Below are 18,667 nucleotides of genomic sequence, written 5' to 3'. Positions count from 1 at the left end.
TACCTTTTCTTTCTTACTGCATTCATCTAATGTTACTTTTTGCACTCTTTACTATGTATGTCTCAATTTAATCCATATCTGTTCCTAGTCACTCTCATAGCTATCTCCTTCCTAGTTCCATGTTGTCTTCTAAAAGGCTATGTCACTGCCTTCGCTATAATCTGACTCTGCTTGCTCTGGTATATGAGTTGCTTTTTGAATTTTGGTCTCCCTTGTGCATATACTTTCCTTTCTCATCTCTTCTCTCTTCTCTGAATACAATGATCTTCATTTATATGTTTCTGTGCTCCCTCTATATGCTGACCCTCTCCTTTCTCACTTAGTTTCCTGGACTCCTTTTAATGTCTCTTCTGTCCTTAGCCAAAATCCTTATCTTGCTGTACTGAGCCGGTCTGTCCCAAACGTGGCTCCCTGAGCTAGCCTAATGCCTTTTCTGTCTCCACGCACTCAATTTTTCTCTAGCTCTGGTCTGGCCAACTATATCCCTGCCCTTATCTGTCTCCTTCATCCAGACTCTTAGATGACTTACTCTTTCTGAAGCTATTGTTTCTTGCTATAAAATCTAGAATACATAGTATTCATCTATGCTCTATCTTTAGCATTAAGTCTGAAACCTATCTTCTGAAGGTCAACAAGTATTCAGTACTTGAGTAGAGAAGAACAAGAAGAGTGAAGGAAAAGAAGAGGACATTTAAAACAAATATTAGCAGGAGATTACTTTTAAAAAGTCTTTGTTTTCAGTACTTCATTGTAGAAACTAAATATCGGTTTTACTCCAGTTTGAAGCAGGAAGTATTTGACCACAAGTTAAACCAATTTTTAAATTTGGAAAAAAATTTTTAAAAGGTATTTTTAACCAGAGAGAATTGACTGTACAGATTTTTATCTCTACCTTCACCACAGTTACAGACAAATCTAAATTATCAGCAAATGTGACACTAAAGAAAACCCAGATGAGACAGGTAGGTTCACCTCTTCTGCATATTTAAATTTCGTCTATGGAAAAAATGTACATATTCTACTTAAAGATGACAAAAGTGACAAGTCAGTTTTGAATCTTTTTACATTATCTAAGAAATTTTAGAACTTTCAAGACATATAACTCACTCGGGTGAGGGAGGACTATTATTTCAAACTAAAATTTTAAAGAACTTCAAGGTGACTGTTAGGTAACAGATGACAAAAAAAGAGATTACTGAAAAGAATTCCACTTAAGAAAGACAGAAAGACTTTAAATATCACCAATGGGTTGACTTGCTAAAGGGCTATAACTGTCCATCAGCTCTTAGGTTAAGTCTACCCACAGCCCTTCACAGGGGCCTTCGGTTTTCTAACCTGGGGATAAGCTAGAATTTAGTTGGTTACAGATCAGTAACCAAACTAAATTGTCTTTTTTTTTTTTTTTTTAATCAATGAATTACTATCATCTTTGAGCGCTCATGCCACTCTACTGATGTTTCTTTTCTTATGCCTAAGGCAAAACATCTATTACAGAACCGTTATCCTCCAAAACAGATCCTACAGTACAGAAATGCTAAATCCATACCCCTTTCAAGATGTCATATCCAGGCAGTGGAGTTTGCCAAATGCATGGTGAGGCCATCTCCACCAGGGTAACACCTTTTAACCTAGTTCCAATGGTCCCTCTCCTGACCACATGGAAACAACTGGACTTAGTTCTGGCTGGCAGTTCCAGATATCCCATTCTATCTCTCTTGCCTGCCCCCATTTCTGCCTTTCTTCTCTACTGACCAACCTGTTGGAGAGCCTTTCCTGATCATTTATTTCCTTTATTTCCTGATCCTTCTTCATCCCTGAAGTAACCATCATTCCTAAAGAGAAACCAGGTGACTAGATACAGAGCTGCTGTTGGGCCTCTAGCATCACTGTACCACTAAGATTTGTCTCTGGTATGGAGTGAAGGATATCTAAATAAATGTCCTGGAATGGAGGTGAATTGCAGTAGGAGGGCAATATTAGAGGCATGATGTCAGTGGTGGTGGTGAAAGAATGCTATCGTAGTGGGAAAGCATCTTCATAAACAGGAAAATAACTGTACTCAGAGGAGGAAGCACAAGAATAATCTGCAGATAGAATTACATTGTGTAGAAAACAATTAGAGAATGTTGAGGTATATTTCAACATGAAATAACCCACAGGCTTAGAAAATTATGCTTTTGCAAAATCAATTTGCCTCATAGGCTTCTACATCAGAGTTACAGTATTACAGAAGTCAACAGAAAAAGATATACAAAATAAATACTTGATAAGAGACCAAAGGCCAGTAACAAAAATTTAAGGCTATCTGTGATGTGGATGATACTAGTTGCCTACCAATTGTGGTTTCTCTCTTTGCTTATTGGTCTTATTCAAATACAGATGGCTGTTTGCTCCAAAGGACTCAGGGGCCTTCCCCAGCCCTAGGAGGTAAACCTTAACGAGTCTAAATACCAATCATGTGATCTCACTACCTTTGCCAGATTCTGGTTTAGAAATATACATATAAATAATTCTGGCTAGTGAGATGTTAGGATAGAGTAGGATGAAGGTTGTCCTCTGGGAAAGCCTTCTTCAATCTTAAATTAGGACACCAGGAAGAAACAGTCTCTCTTTCTACATTTGGACATTTTCTTCTACATGTGATACCTATAAAGACACAGCCATCTTAGGCTAGCTCCCCTCATGGTTCCATGAGGACAACCAATAGGCCGAGTACAGCAGAGTATAAACATAGATCCTTGAGGATATAACCGAGCTGTGAAATTAATTGAACTGTACTACCTCAGCACTTCTGGTCACACTAGACAGATTTTTCTTACTGAATGTTCAAGCTACTTTTTGTTTGGTTTTCCATAATCACAGGTAAAGGCATCCTAACTAATCCATGATGCCAGACTAGAAAATTAGTAACAACATATAAATACAAAAGTTTCTATACAATTGGATTGTTTTTTAACTATCCAAAAGAAACTCAATTTGCTCAGGACTCCAGAACTGGCTTTTCTATAACATTAGCACCAGAGCATATAAAACACTGAGAGCACTCCTGAACAGCATACAGTTATAATTGCTACGCAAGGGTATAAACTCTAAGCCCTTAGGTGGACACTAGAAAGAAGAAAGAAATGCGGTAGAGTAGGAAAACACCCCCTAACTCCAATTCACATTTATGATTTTCTTGTAAGAATATAAACCACTTTCTGCAGTATGCCAAAACTAAGGTTGCTTCTGTAATTCAAACATTAAGGTATACTAATAAAAACAGGGAGCCACAGTAAAAAGTATTAACACATTAAAAAGAAGATATTATCTCATATGTCACACCTACTATACTTTACTTTCAAAGAAGTTGCATTGAAAACTAAGGAAGGCAAGAAATGTATGGTTAAAATGCTTCAAAGAAAAAAAAAAGCTGGGGCACCTGGGTGGCTCAGTCGGTTAAGCATCCGACTTCAGCTTAGATCATGATCTCATGGTTCGTGGGTTCGAGCCCCACATTGGGCTCTGTGCTGATAGCTCAGAGCCTGGAGCCTGCTTCAGATTCTGTGTCTCCCTCTCTCTCTGCCCCTCCCCTTCTCGTGCTCTGTGTGTCTCTCTCTCTCTCAAAAATAAATAAATATTTTAAAAAGCTTAAAAAAAAAAAAGAAAAAACAAATGCTGTATTCTTTAAAGAACTTCATCCTTCAGAACTTGGCTAGGAAAATTCAAATATCCCCAAGAGGCACCACCAATTTAGGATTAGCTAACAACTGGCTGAGTTGCAGCAGGTCAAAGCCGAGTGAATAGTTGAAGTCAAACTTGACTATTTAAAGATTTTGCCTAAGGCCCACACTGCTCTGCATTCAGTACAAACAACTTTCATCACGGGCACAATAAGACAAATGTGGTAGAGCTGAGAATCTATGTAACATGCGTCTTTAGTCTCCTGGGTAGATTACTTACTCACTTCTGCTCCCCAAAGTACAGGTGGTTAAAACAAGGGCAAACTTAAAAGTGTTCTTCATAAGAGCACAGGGCCTACATTCACTCACCTTTGTTTTAAGGCTGGTATTTCTGTGGGTTCTGGCTCAAGTATTTCATAGGCTAAGTTCACATCCTCTGTTTCCCGAAGCAAAGCATAAATGGGCTCAATTTGTTCATTAAATCTTGCCAAAAGTGTGCGTGCATCTTTTTTGGGCATTGCTGATTCATCTTCTTCTACCTCTGTATGGCAAAAAGTACAGCGGAAAGTTCCTACAGAGAAAACAAAAGTCTCAGGTCAGGCAAGATAAATTCTCAAGACTAGCCTTTAGCAAACAGTTTATATCTCCATCCCCCTCTAGCATGTTATTATTAAAACCTTCAAATACAGAGAAGTTGAAAGAATTTTATAGTGAACATCCCCGTGCCCACCAACGAGATTCTACAATCAACATTTATCATGTATCTTTCCATCTATCATTTTTAAAATCCATTTTAAAGTAATTTCACCTTTAAATGCAGCACAGCAAAGTTTTTAATCATATTTCTAACATGTTTACACTTATTTTAACTTAAAACCAAAATCTTTACAACTGACCACTGAAACCTGCACCCTTCTCCAACAGCCTTCCTTTTGCACATTACAAACTGGGGCCTGCATTATGAGGAAAGCCAGGTAAATATCTAAAACCAAGTCTCTAGGCATCCTGTACATTGTCAGAGACTATTTCTTCAAACTTATTAACCATTTGTATCTAACAAATTTAACCTATCCCTTTCCAAATTAAAGTTCAAGAAGTCTTTATTTTTCTTATTTCTATATCCCTCACATTGAACTTGTAACTAAATTAGTAGTAATTCCTTAGAATTCCTTAGAACATCTCAGATTTTTCATTTCTGCTGTCATTTCACTAATCTAGGCCCCCACTACTCAGCCTGAAATAGCTGCCTTGATCTGGTCTTTGGCCCCCCCACCTCCACCCCCACGTTCTTGGCTCTCCAACTCCAAGAACTTTTGTCCTATGCCACCACTTTTGTCCTCTCATCCCCCTGCTCTTCTTAAAGTCTATCCAGTGTCTGAATTTCTAAAGTCCACAGCATCCAATCTAAATTTCTCATCCTAATACTCAAACCCTGTATAATTTGACCCCAAAACATCAAACCCCAACCACAGTCCTTGACCTGCCAAGTAAATTCAAACACTTGAGAGATGATATCCTAGACATTAATATTTATTTTATTTGTATAGTGCTTTCTGTATATAAAATGCTTCCGTGTACACTTTTTGATCTTATACTAATTCTCTAAAGTGGTATCAGAACTGAGGCTCTGAGGAGTTTTGTGACTGGTCTAAAGTCACACAGCCAATAAAAGTAGTTACAGCAGCTGTTGTATATACCTTATACTTACTAAATTATTGCCAACACTGTAAGGCTAGTGTAATTATTGCCCATTTAAATCTAAAATTCAGAGATTCTAGGGGCGCCTGGGTGGTGCAGTCGGTTAAGCGTCCGACTTCAGCCAGGTCACGATCTCGCGGTCCGTGAGTTCGAGCCCCGCGTCAGGCTCTGGGCTGATGGCTCAGAGCCTGGAGCCTGTTTCCGATTCTGTGTCTCCCTCTCTCTCTGCCCCTCCCCCGTTCATGCTCTGTCTCTCTCTGTCCCAAAAATAAATAAACGTTGAAAAAAAAAATTTTTTTAATAAAAAATAAAAAATAAAATAAAATTCAGAGATTCTAAGGCGTTAAGTAACTCGCTCAAGATCAGACAACTACTAATTGTGTGTAGGGGGCAGGATTCAAACCCAAACTATTATGCTGAAACTTATACTCTTACACTACATAACAGTCCACACCACTAATCCCACTTGGATCTCCAGTTTGGTTCTTATTCCCAAAGCCAGAGATATGCATCCTTCATTTCTAACCCAATTTACTTGAGGGATTAAGAGAGATCACCTATGTCCTTAGTGCCTGGTGCACAGTAAGTACACAAACATTTAGTTTTAAAAAGCTCTGTATGTGATTGATACATAACCCCCTCCAACCCCTCTTTTCCTAGTAAGGAATAAGTAAACTAGGCATCTCTGCCTCAACATAACACTAGATCCTACTGACATATTTCAAGTAGAATAAGTTTCTACTCCTCACACACAAACAGCCAATATCATGTAAATTCTTTGTTCACATACCCTGTCTAAAATACTCTTCATCCATCTTCGTACTGCCAAAATAGTACCTGATCTTTTACATCTATTCCAAATAAATGAGAAAGAGAAACAAAAGCAGCTCCTCACAGCTGGGACGTGGCCTAGCACTCATAGCTAGGTTGTGATATTTTTCTGTCAAACAGAATCTCACAGATCACCAACATCAGACAAGGTCTTCTGTGTCCATGATGGGAGTGAGGCAAAACCAAGCCTGTCTGAGTCTGAGTCTGTCTGAGTACAGACAAAAGCAAGGTCTCTGTACAACCATAAAAAAATCCCAGCTAACATGAATGAATGCTTCTTTACCAATTACACTTCTAGCTTCACCCTGTCCTCTTCTCCTAGAAAAGATTTAAGACACCCAATCACAGAATTATCCCTACTCTTTAACAGCACCCAAAGCAAAGCAAACCCCCACCATTTCCCTAATCCTCCCCAAATTACCTAACAAAAACCCAAATTCTCTAAGTCTGTCCAGCTTGGTCTTACTGAGACACTCCAAGGTTCCTCATGATGTATGAGTTCCCTTGCTACAGAAAGCATCAATAAACCCAACTTTGTTTACCTATGGGTGTGCACCTGATAGTCTTTGACTAATGGACACCAGAATAAAGACTCTAGCTTAAGTAACTAGACAAGGATACTATTTACCAATTAAAGAAAGAGAGAAAGAACAGGTTTTTTTTTGTTTTGTAGGGAAAAGATTAAAGATTGCTTTTTATATCTGAATATATACCAATGGCCACCAAAATGGATATGTTAGAAGCCAACTTATAATAACTGCTTAGAGCTCAAGAATGGGGGTTGGAAATTCTGACAGGAGAATCAACAACATGGAGGTAACTAAAGCCATTAAGCAGATCTGAGTAGCCAAAAAGGGTAATAGGAGGGAGCAGCATAGAAAGTCAAGGTATAAGCCCAAGGAAAGAAGAAGCCTTGAGACAAATGGTACAACCAGAGGGACAGGACAGTGTTTCAAGGAGGAAATGGTGTGGTGTTAATTTTTCAAGATCAACAAGAATAGAAAACCAGCTTTTACATTTAGTAACAAAGGATAATGAGTAACCTTAGCTAGAGAGGTTTTAGTTGGTATGCTCTCTTATTCTCTGACTATTCCTGGCTGCCTCAGCCTCTTCTCTTCAACGGAAATATAAATATAAACTATGTGAAAGTGAAAAATCATTTAAGTGAGGTCTAAAATCAGCTCTCAAATTCTTGAATTAAAAAAAAAAGAAAGAAAACCACACTCAGGGCACCTGGGTGGCTCAGTTAGTTGGGTGCCCCACTTCAGCTCAGGTCATGATCTTGCAGTCTGTGAGTTCAAGCCCCACATTGGGGTCTGTGCTGACAGCTCAGGGCCTGGAGCCTGCTTTGGATTCTGTTGTCTCCCTCTCTCTCTGCCTCTCCTCCACTCACACTCTGTCTCTCTCAAAAATAAATAAATATTTAAAACAAAAGTTAAAGGGAAAAAACACACTGAAGGAGGACTTCCATCACTGTTGAAAGACTGGCACTTACAGAGACCACCACTGAGAACTAGAGAATACTGCAGAAAAATTATCTAATTCAGTAGCTTTCAAAAATACTTTTAAAGGAAAAAATCCCCTTCCGTAAGTCAAGAAGTACCTAACAGATAAACCTAAAAGCAAGTGCTCTGGTGAGGCACAGAAAGACATTTAAGACAAATGGGAACACTATAAATCCTCTCAATGTATGTCTTCAAAGCATCACTACCCAGCCTCCTCAATGTCTTGCACCAGACACTTTGTTTACTCTGCTGGGAATGTTTTCCCTCCACATAGTCAAATGGCTAGTCTCCTAACTTAACTTCAGGTCTTTACTTAAACGTCACCTCAGTGAGGCCTTCCTTAGCCAACTGTATCTAACATTTCACCATTGCCCTATCCTTTTTTTTTTTTTAATTGTTTTTCTCTTTTTAATGTTTATTTTTGAGAAAGAGTGTGTGGGGGAGGGGCAGAGAGAGAGGGAGACACAGAATCCGAAGCAGGCTCCAGGCTCTGAGAGTTCAGCACAGAGCCCGATGCAGGGCTCAAACTCACAAACCACAAGATCATGACCTGAGCTGAAGTCGGATGCTTAACCGACTGAGCCACCCAGGCGCCCCATGCCCTATCCTTTTTTTCCCCTTAACATTTGTCACCATCCAACACATATTATTTATCTAGTTTATTAGATTTTTTATCATTAAAATTATCATGTTACAACCAAAGTTTTTTAAAAAATCCTCACAAATATCCCATTTCTTTTGAAGACAGCATATATATTCCAAACTTCAGCTTTAAGTAAACAAATCAACACGCTTGTCAGTGTAGCTCCTCCATATAAAATAGCAATGCTTTTATTTGGGGAAAAGAGAAAGAAAAAAAGATTATGGTTATAGAATATAATTTCAGAATAACAGTCTTTTAACCCCCCTAAATGGGGGGAAAGAGAAGATAGTATGTAGCCATAAGGAATTCTAGCCTCATCCAGGTAAGTTTCCAGAGCCAGGCTTAATTGAAACCAAGATTTAACAAGAGTTATTTACAGCAGGGCTATTTTGCAGTTCTGAAAAGAGTGGCTTTTATATTACTGTCGAGAACTGTGGAAGACCTGAGATTTTTACCCTACTTGTAAGCTACCAAGTTACCCTGTGGTTTCATGGATGCTGGAGAAAGACATAAGACTTCTAGGTCAGAAACAAAGAACTTTATTACTCATGGCAATAGCAATAGCCAGTGTCAGCTTTTGTGCCAATTCCCTGAGCCCCAATTCCCACTGGGTGACGCAAAGAGGGCCAGGTGACAACTGTACAGGCAGTGGGTTATGTTACAGGAGACTCCGAAGTTCCTGAACTATTTTATATTGGGCAAAAACATGCCTGTCCTCTGCTCTAGAGGGTGATGCTATATTTATCATCTTGGACACTAACAAAGCATGGTGTGGAGAAAGATTCTATTTTTATTATTCTGAACAATAAGCAAACTTACCCTTGCTAAGGAGAGAAGCAATATATATTCCAAGGCTGCTCACTATATAAACATCCATGGAAAAGATAGTCCCAAAAAAAGGCGGTTGGTACCTCTGCTTGGAAGACATGCATATCGTGACAAAATCATGAAGTACTGTTTCCCAACAATTATCATGTCTGGCAAACATTACAAGAGGAAGAGTTGGCCTGACATCTTGAGTCCTATGTTTACCACAAAAACACAGTTGTAAACAAGAACCAGCCTGTCAAAAGCCAGATCTGGCATCCAAGAAGAAAAATAACAAATTCTGTATTTTATGGGAAAAGACTTAAGACTACCTTAACATACCAGCAGCATTTTTATAAATTTCAGGACACATTAAAAAATGCAAATCAACTTTCCAAAAATCAGAGGTGGCAGTGGAGGAGGTTCGTGGGGGGTTACTTAGTACACTTAGTAGAAGGGTATTTCTGAGTGGGTGGTGGTAAACACACATTGACACAAAATCTCCCTCAAGAAGCTTAAAGTTTAGTAGAGACGAAAGATATCTGGAGATAAACATCTGGGATCAGTGTGAAAATAAAGCACATTAAGTGTCCGGGAGTTCAAAGAACTATGACTTCTAGCTGAGAGCACAATGGAAGGTGGACCGTTTAAGGTAGAATTTACAAGAAAAGCAATTGTTACAGAGATCAAGGGAAGGGGAGGAGAACAGGACATTCTAGATCATAAGAGAATCAGGTAGTTGAAAATAATACTCAACTGTAGTTTCAGTATAGTTAGGAATAGAGGTAATAAGAAGAATGGTAAAAAACAGAATTAACAAGATAAACTAGGGTGGTCATAGTGAATCTTAAACGTCAAGCTTCATTATGACTTTATTCTTGAGTAATAGGAAAGTGATCAAAAGATTTTGAGAAAGAACATGAGATCGTCAAAACTAACATTTATAAATATTGATCTGTCTTAGTGGCTTGAGATGGTCTTCCAACAAGCAGCCAGTTCTTAACTGAGTGTTAACATACAAAGACAACTATTCACAAATATTCCCATGTGTTCATCACAGCCAAGTCTGTGACAATAGTATTATCCAAATAGAACATATGAGGGAATAAAGACTCAGAGTCTCAAGTTTACCAGGTCATAACTTAAAAATAAAAATCACTCAGCTTGGATTCAAATATAAATTTCTGACTCAAAAAACTAAACATACTTCACCATCCTGAATTACGTGTCCCTTTCCCTACCTTCTATTATCCCCGCTGGCTACAATTTAGCAAACTTCCTCCAGGTGCATACATAGGCTCTAATTTCTTAAAATACAAAACAGAAGGAGAGAAGATTTGTAACAAATAATTTATTTAACAAACATTAAGTGCCTATCACATGCTAAGCACTTACTCAGCTAGTCTTTTTTCTTCTTTTTTTTCTTTTTTTTAATGTTTATTTTTGAGAGAGAGACAGAGCGCGAGCAGGGGTGGGCAGAGACAGCCCTAGACACAGAATTAGAGCCCAGAGCCCCATTCGGGGCTTGAACTCACGAGCAGTGAGATCATGACCAGAGCTAAAGTCAGACACCTAACCAGACTGAACCACCCAGGTGCCCCTACTCAGCTGAGTCTTAATGCATCAGCTTCACCAGAGAATCAAAACACATCCAGTTGTAGATAACTAAAAGGAATCGAAAGTAGGGAGGAAAAGGTCTTTTACAAATAGATATTTCAAAACTATATTTTAGGGTTGTCTATTTTGTAGTACATGAATGACTCAATTCTATGACTCAGGGCTCTTCTAATGAAGTTATCACCCCAAAATGAGAAAAGAAATGGAGACCTAACTGTGGGCATGTGAGGGAGGAGGAGGAAGAAGGGAAAGAAGTGGTTTATATCATTTAACTTTCTCCCAAAATAACAAAATGTAAAAACAAATATGAATTGAGGGCAGGGGAAAGGGTTAGGGAGGGGAGAGAAGGGCTGGAAACAAAAGGAAAAAAAAACCAAACAAACAATAAAGTTCAACAAAATTCAAACAACGTTTTTCTTTTGCTCAACACAGGAGAAAATTTATTATGCTGGCCAACGTCTTCCACTTAACTGCTTCCAACACATTACTCATTTTAGCAAACATCATACTTATTTTAATTATGTGAGTATTCAACTAAGGGTACAATAAATACAAATAAAACCAAAGTGAAAAAAATGTTTATCTTCCTTAGTCTGAAAAAAAAGAAAATGTTTTGGAAATGTATCATAATTGAGGAAAAGGGCAGAAGATATGAGTCAACTCCCTAAACAATTAGACATTATTTAGGATCATGTTTTTACCTTCTTTATTCTGGTATACATCAACAGTTTAATGCCCAGAATTCACTGTCAAAGATTTGCCATAGTATTAATTCCAAATGGAATATTATTCAGTCATTTTTCTATTAAAAATTTTTTTTAAAGTCCAATTGCTTTGATATAGCACAGGTGCTGCAGCACTGAAGAAGGAGTCATGCTGCAGCCCTCAAGGGGCTAGTCATGTTGCAAGTCATGTTGCAAATCCTCAAGGCTAGCCAAGGAAACAGAGATCAGGTATATGCTGTGCACAGCCCTCACCCCAGCACAATGGGACCGATGTCCAAAAGATTTCCTACCTTTTGGCCTTCCTAAGTCTAGGAAGCTGCTTTTGTAGAGCTCACATTCTAGTGAGGAATTAGTCAAGACAAAAAAAAATAATAAATAACATGAGGTGTTGATAAGTATAATAAAGAAAAAGCAAGAAAAGAGGATAAAGATAAAGGAGGGCAATGGAAAGGGGTATGCTCTATTACATATGAAACTTGAGGAAGGCCCCTCTGATACAGCAAGTGAGATGAGGTTTGAAACATGTAATGGAGCCAGCCAGTCATGCAGATATTTAGCAAGAGAAAATAGCATGAAAAAGGCAAGTAAGTTGTGTTAAGGACTGTGACTTTTCTGAATGAGGGGAGAAGCCTTTGGAGGGTTGTGAACAGAAGAGTGATAGAGTCTAACATGCTTTTCAAGAAGGGTCGCTGGCTACTATGACAATCAGTCCAAATGGGCAGCAAGAATGAAAGAAGACTAAGAATGGTGTGAAATCTAAGCAAGAGATAATGGCTAAGATAACTTTTCTGGACAATCCTGTGAAAAAACTAAATAAACTCCTTCCTCACTCAAAAAACTTCCAGGAAAAAACAAAATAAAATAAGGAGCAATTAACAGTTCCATGTTAAAACCAAGTAACTAGTGAGATAAAGAGGAAACTACAAAACTTCAAGACATATCACTAACATATGGGATTAATTTTACCACAATGTAAGAATCCAACCACCATATACCCTAGGAAGCATATTTGGGCAGTTTCCCTTCCCACTGAATATTTTATGGATTATGTATACATGGGGAAAGGGAGTGAACTGGAAGCTTGGGAAAATAAAACTGACAAAAAATGTAAATATTATTCTCCATTATGCCATAAAGTGTTTCTGAAGATAGCATAAACAAAGCATATTTTCTACATGAACACTACTATAACCAATAGTTTCAATTCTTACCCAAGGGCTTTCAAATTAACCCAAAGTGACCAACATTATCCTCTAAAAGAAATGATAAAACCCTAGCCTCTATATACTTTAAAATATCAACTATTCGGGGCATCTGGGTGGCTCAGTCGGTGGAACGTCCAACTTAGGTTCAGGTCATGAACTCACGGTTCGTGAGTTCCAGTCCCCTTGTCAGGCTCTGTGCTGACAGCTCGGAGCCTGGAGCCTGCTTCGGATCCTGTGTCTCCCTCTCTCTCTGCCCCTCCCCAACTTGCGTTCTGTCTGTCTCTCTCTCTCTCAAAAATAAATTAACATTAAAAAAAAATTCGTTTTAAATATCAACTATTCTCCAAACCAAAGGGTGCTCTGAAATTAGAGTTGAGAGGTTTCTCAACCATATATGGTATAGAAAAGACTGAACTTACCATTTTCCATATGCTAAAAAACAAAGGCCTAGAATGATTATAGGATTCACCCAAGCGAATAATTACTAACATAACCCAAGACTAGAACTCAAGACTCTGGAATCCAAAAACATTGTCATTTTACTGTTTTATAGCCATTGCTTAAAAAAACTAAACACAACTTATGAAAATGACATGGCAACTGAACACACTAATTTTGCAAAAGGACCCAATGTAATAAGTATCTTAAAAAACCCTGACAATACTATCAGAAGTTGACCAATATTTATTAACCATAAGCTGTTAAAACGACAACATACTTAATCACTTAAAAAAAAAAGAATCACTTTGCTTTCTTACATTTCAAAAGGGGTTGAGGCAGTCAGGTGGGGTTGGGGTGTGAGGGAGAACTGGAAGGGTAACCACAAAACAATAGTTGTTAACACAACAAAAGGTGGTGTGAGTGGGGACTGGGTCGAGTGGAAGCGCACAGAGTGGAAAACCTAGATGTGCCATTTTATTTGACATATTTTTCTACTATTTGGATCCTTAATATGTTTACATTAACATATTAGTTATGTATTTTTAGAAGGAAGGAAACAAATGTTATTTTTAATCCTCCAAAACACTCAACTACTTCTTAACTAATATGCAAAAGTCACACACTCTTGGGTTATTCTTTGAAAGCATCAAGTCCTTTGTTATAACTTTTATAACTCAAAATATTCAGAGGCAAATGCATTAAAATGTTAGTCTCAAAAATCACCTTTTATTCTAATTTCTAAACTTTATTTCATAAAGCAAATTTCTTCAGTTTAATTGGGCAAGGGGAAATGTATGGAAAAAGGAACTGCTATTATAAAATAGCAACAGACATAACAAGAACATAGTTATATATTTCCTATAATTATTTGACCTTTAATAAAAAGGTACTTAAAAAACTATCCTTTAACAATTCACTGCAGAACATGTATTAACGCTGTAAAATACTCACTGCTTTGCATGCAGAAGGAAAAAAAAGCAATTCTAACAAATTTTTTAATTCAGAAGATCTCAAACATATTTGTGATGTATCTAGTAAAACCCCACACTCTATAACTCAACTTATCAATGAAACTGGCTTCTGTCCTTCCATAAATGGGCACTTGTAGATTTGGTATAATCATACAATATTCTCAGATTCTGGAACTCACTATGAAGGGGAAAAAATATACTATGCCTGGGAGGGGAAACAGCAAATTGAAGTATAGTACTTACATAAATACTAAAGTCTGCAATAAATTATCTAAATTAGGCTTAAATCGAATCCATCTCAACATGCAGTGAGCAGGCAAAAAAATCTGTCGTTTTGATACAATTCTTTGAAAGACCATAATCAATAGGATATTATATGCCAGCATCAAACTAAAGTGCAACTTTTCACAAATTAGCTTCCATATAATCAGCATCAAAATACAAAAAGGATACAACTCACCAAAAGTTTCATTTAAGAAAAAAGCCCTCAAATCCTCATGATCAAAGCAACATAATTTTTTTTTTAATCAGATCTAAAGGTTTTGAAGAGGTGAGAAGGGTAAAAGAGAGAAGACACTTGTTTCTTTACTATCTTTTTGTAACTTTCTGTAAATTGCTTTTATTTTTTAACTTAATAATCGCCTCCCCTTACCCAAAACAAATCCACACTTCTGAGTTTTCCAGTATGCTTTTCTAATGAAACTGTCCTGGGCAAGATTCCAAATCAGCAAATGAGTCAAATAATCCTAGAAATATGTGTGTGTGTGTGTGTGTGTGTGTGTGTGGTTGTGTTATTAGCATTTCAGGAATTGAAAATACTGCTTATAAGACATCTCCTGTCCTAAGTAGAAAGAGGTAAGGACAGGAAAAAGTAGCCTGCTGTATGAATATAAACATCATTAACAAGTCTTAAGGAGTCTCACAAATACAGGACCCTAACAGTTGCAAAATATTTGTTAAGGAAATTGAGGAATTTTAATGATATGGGGATCAAGAAACTGATCTGCTTATAAACTAAAAAGCTTTACCTGCAGTCACAAGGCAAGAAAGGACTCATGATTTAACCCCAAATTTATATATGAAGATCCCAAGTAGATATGGAGTTTACTTGATATTCCAAGTGACCAGAGACAGTGGAACATTATAGCTGTTTTTAAGAGTTATTTACCAGACACTTATTTTCTTTTACAGTTAGTTACTAAAGACTCCTTTAACACTAATCCGTCTCTTCTAATACTATTAATACTAATGTATCTCTATTTTCATGTAGCCACACGAAACAAGCTGAATATTCTTTCCTGATACTCAACCTACAACATCCTAGAAATCTATACAGCCCCAGATTTATTACTTGGTAAGATCCTCCAAACCCTAGAGTACAGCACAGGCATGTTTAAGTGTACCCACACACACATCATTAGATGAGTTGAGCCAGAAAAATTAATCTCTAAATTCCTATTTCTAAAAACGTATTATATACATAGTTATAAGATTCTTTTTTTAATTTATTCAAAAGTTTATTTAAAATGTGATTCTCGGGGTGCCTGGGTGGCGCAGTCGGTTAAGCGTCCGACTTCAGCCAGGTCACAATCTCGCGGTCCGTGAGTTCAAGCCCCGTGTCAGGCTCTGGGCTGATGGCTCAGAGCCTGGAGCCTGTTTCCGATTCTGTGTCTCCCTCTCTCTCTGCCCCTCCCCCGTTCATGCTCTGTCTCTCTCTGTCCCAAAAATAAATAAACGCTGAAAAAAAAAATTTTTTTTAATAAATAAATAAAATGTGATTCTCGGGGTGCCTGGGTGGCTCAGTTGCTTGAGCATCCAACTTCGGCTCAGGTCATGATCTCACAGTCCGTGAGTTCGAGCCCCACATCGGGCTCTTGTGCTGACAGCTCAGAGCCTGGAGCATGCTTCGGATTCTGTGTCTCCTTCTCTCTCTGCCCTTCCCCACTTGTGACCTCTCAAAAATAAATAAATATAAAAAAAAAATTTTTTTAATAATAAAAAATAAATAAATAAAATGTGATTCTCAGTCTCTAGGTAAATTCAGTAATAGGGGCTTCCAAACTATTTCTAATTCAAACACTTAATTTATCTCCTTGGGGCGCCTAGGTGGCTCAGTCAATTAAGTATCCAACTTCAGCTCAGGCCATGATCTCTCGGTTCATTAGTTCAAGTCCTGTATCAGGGTGTCTGCCATTGCACAGAGCCCGCTTTGGACCCTCTGCCTCTCTCTCTCTCTCTCTGTCTGCCCTTCCCCTGCTTGTGCGTGCCCTCTCTCTCTCTCTCTCTCTCTCTCTCTCTCTCAAAAATAAATAAACATTAAAAATTTTTGTTTTTAATTTACCTCCTACTGATCCCCGACAAAACTACAGTGCCACATATGCCTTTAAAGAAATACAAAAACTAGGGGCGCCTGGGTGGCTTAGTCAGTTAAGCATTTGCCTCTTGATTTCTGCTCAGGTCATGCATGATCTCACGGTTAGTGGGTTCGAGTCCCACATTGGGCTCTGTGCTGAGAGTCAGAGTCTGGAGCCTGCTTCAGATTTTGTGTCTCCCTCTCTCTCTGCCCCTCCCTGCTCTCTCTCTCAAAAATAAACATTAAAAAAATGTTTTAGAAAGAAGTATAAAAACTATATTCTTTCACTCACTATTCCCACTATTGAGAATTCTTCCAAAGGAAAACTTAAACATTAAAATGCTATATACATAAAAGTGTTCAAAGCATCATATCTATATTAACAAAATATAGATAAAAACAAAGTGCCCAAAAGGGGTGGAAAGGAAAATGAGGGGGGAAAAATCACACCTAGTAAAGCATATTTTGAACACTAGATAGAAACAGGAGAGTTTGGTACATTAAGGAACCAAAAGATTACAAACTATTCTTGGTTACCATTATAATTATAGGTCATATGCAAAAGGATAGTGGTTTGCAGGTAATTTTTTTTCTCTTCAAAATTTTCTCTGGCATTATGGCTGCATTAATTTTTAAATGAAAAATATAAAACTACTTCCATATCATCGAATCTTAAAGGAGAATACAATCTTCCCCTTCCTTTTGGGGAAGCTTGTTGCTGACTTTAACTTAGAAGGGCCATTAACTGAGGTGCCTGGGTGGCACAGTTGGTTACGCGTATGACTCTTGATTTTGGCTCAGGTAGTGATCTCATGGTTTGTGAGATGTAGCCCTACAACAGGCTCTGCACTGACAGGTGCAGAGCCTGCTTGGGATTCTCTCTCTCCCTCACTCTCTGCCCCTCCACTGTGCGTGAGCACGTACCCTCTCTCTCTTAAAATAAATAAACTTTAAAAAAAAAGTGCCATTAGCTAAATCACCCATGGTTGAGACTACTAAAGTAGCAATAGAAATACTAAATCTACCTACATGGCCAGAAAGCTTGCTAAATCTAAAAGATGCTATTTTGCTGATTTGAGGGATTTCATGTCATATGGTCTTTGTTTTGATTACATAAAATTCCCATATTTCACTAAAACAGCTGGTTTTGCCTGATTAAGCTTCTGAAACCAGAGACTAATGGGCAAAGGCTAAGCCATTCCATTTCAATGAAATAAAGTATCTATACATACTTTAACGGAAAAACCTTAGCCTTTTTTCTTTCCATGTAGCAAGAAGCCCAGTTCTTCCCTACTGTGTATTTCTTCCCTGTGTGTCTCCTTTACTAGTCACACACAACACTTCACTTCTGACACTTTTGGTCCCCAAATGTGTGGAGGTTTTACCCCAAGTAATTCCCTGTGACACCAGCTGGATGTCCTAACATTCAACTCAGTTATGGCTACCTGGAGAGAGCATCAGAACCCACAGGCTGAGGGCTTAGTCCTACAAGACTGTCCCCTCACCCCAACTTCAGATGCCAGTCACAAGCCCAAGTTACCATGGGTGCTTCTGACCAACCAGCTATAGATAGAAAGTTCCAACGAACAAGCTCCTCCTTGGATTCAGTTAATTTGCTAGAGCGGCACACAGAATTCAGGGATATACTTACTTATGTTTACCAGTTTATTAAAGGATATGATAAAGGATACAGATGAATATCCAGATGGAAAAGATGTGTAGGGCCAACTATTTAGCAAAGCATACCAGGCTTCCCTGTCCTCTCGGAGTGCATCACTCTCCCTGCACCTCCACATGTTCACTAACCTGAAAGATCCCTGAATCCCATACTACTGAGATTTTTATGGAAGCTTCCTCATGCATGGATGATCACTCATCAACTCCATTTTCAGCCCTTCTCCCTTCTCAAGAGAATAGGGGGTGGGGCTGAAAATTCCAAGCTTGGTCTTAGCTTGGTCTGTGACCAGCCCTCATCCAGGAGCCATCCAGGACCCACCCAGAGTGACCTCATTAGGACAAAAGACACTCTTATTACCCAGGAAATCACATGGGTTTCAGGAGCCCTGTGTCAGAAACAGGGGTCAAAAGCCAAATATTAGAATAAAAGATGCTATTTGTGCTCTTATCACTTAGGAAATTATAAGAGTTTTAGGAGCTCTGCACAAGGAACTGGGAGCAGAGATCTCACACAGACCAAGCATCAAACATT

The 18,667-nt window shown here is 38.2% G+C and overlaps 1 protein-coding gene across 3 annotated transcripts in view; it reads right to left on the bottom strand.

The window, feature by feature from the left end:
* GTF2E1 (general transcription factor IIE subunit 1) overlaps positions 1-18,667 on the bottom strand; it is a 36,307-nt gene that overhangs the window by 8,715 nt on the left and 8,925 nt on the right. For all 3 annotated transcript variants that reach the window (XM_043594271.1, XM_043594272.1, XM_043594270.1), the window contains exon 3: positions 4,032-4,233. In XM_043594271.1, coding sequence (XP_043450206.1) covers positions 4,032-4,233 — 202 coding nt within the window. The remainder of the gene's footprint in view (positions 1-4,031; positions 4,234-18,667) is intronic.

Source organism: Prionailurus bengalensis, chromosome C2, assembly GCF_016509475.1.
Source record: "Prionailurus bengalensis isolate Pbe53 chromosome C2, Fcat_Pben_1.1_paternal_pri, whole genome shotgun sequence".
In the NCBI taxonomy this organism is placed as follows: Eukaryota; Metazoa; Chordata; class Mammalia; order Carnivora; family Felidae; genus Prionailurus; species Prionailurus bengalensis.
Note: the sequence above shows the minus strand (reverse complement) of the source record. Positions and strands in the feature narration are given on the sequence as shown.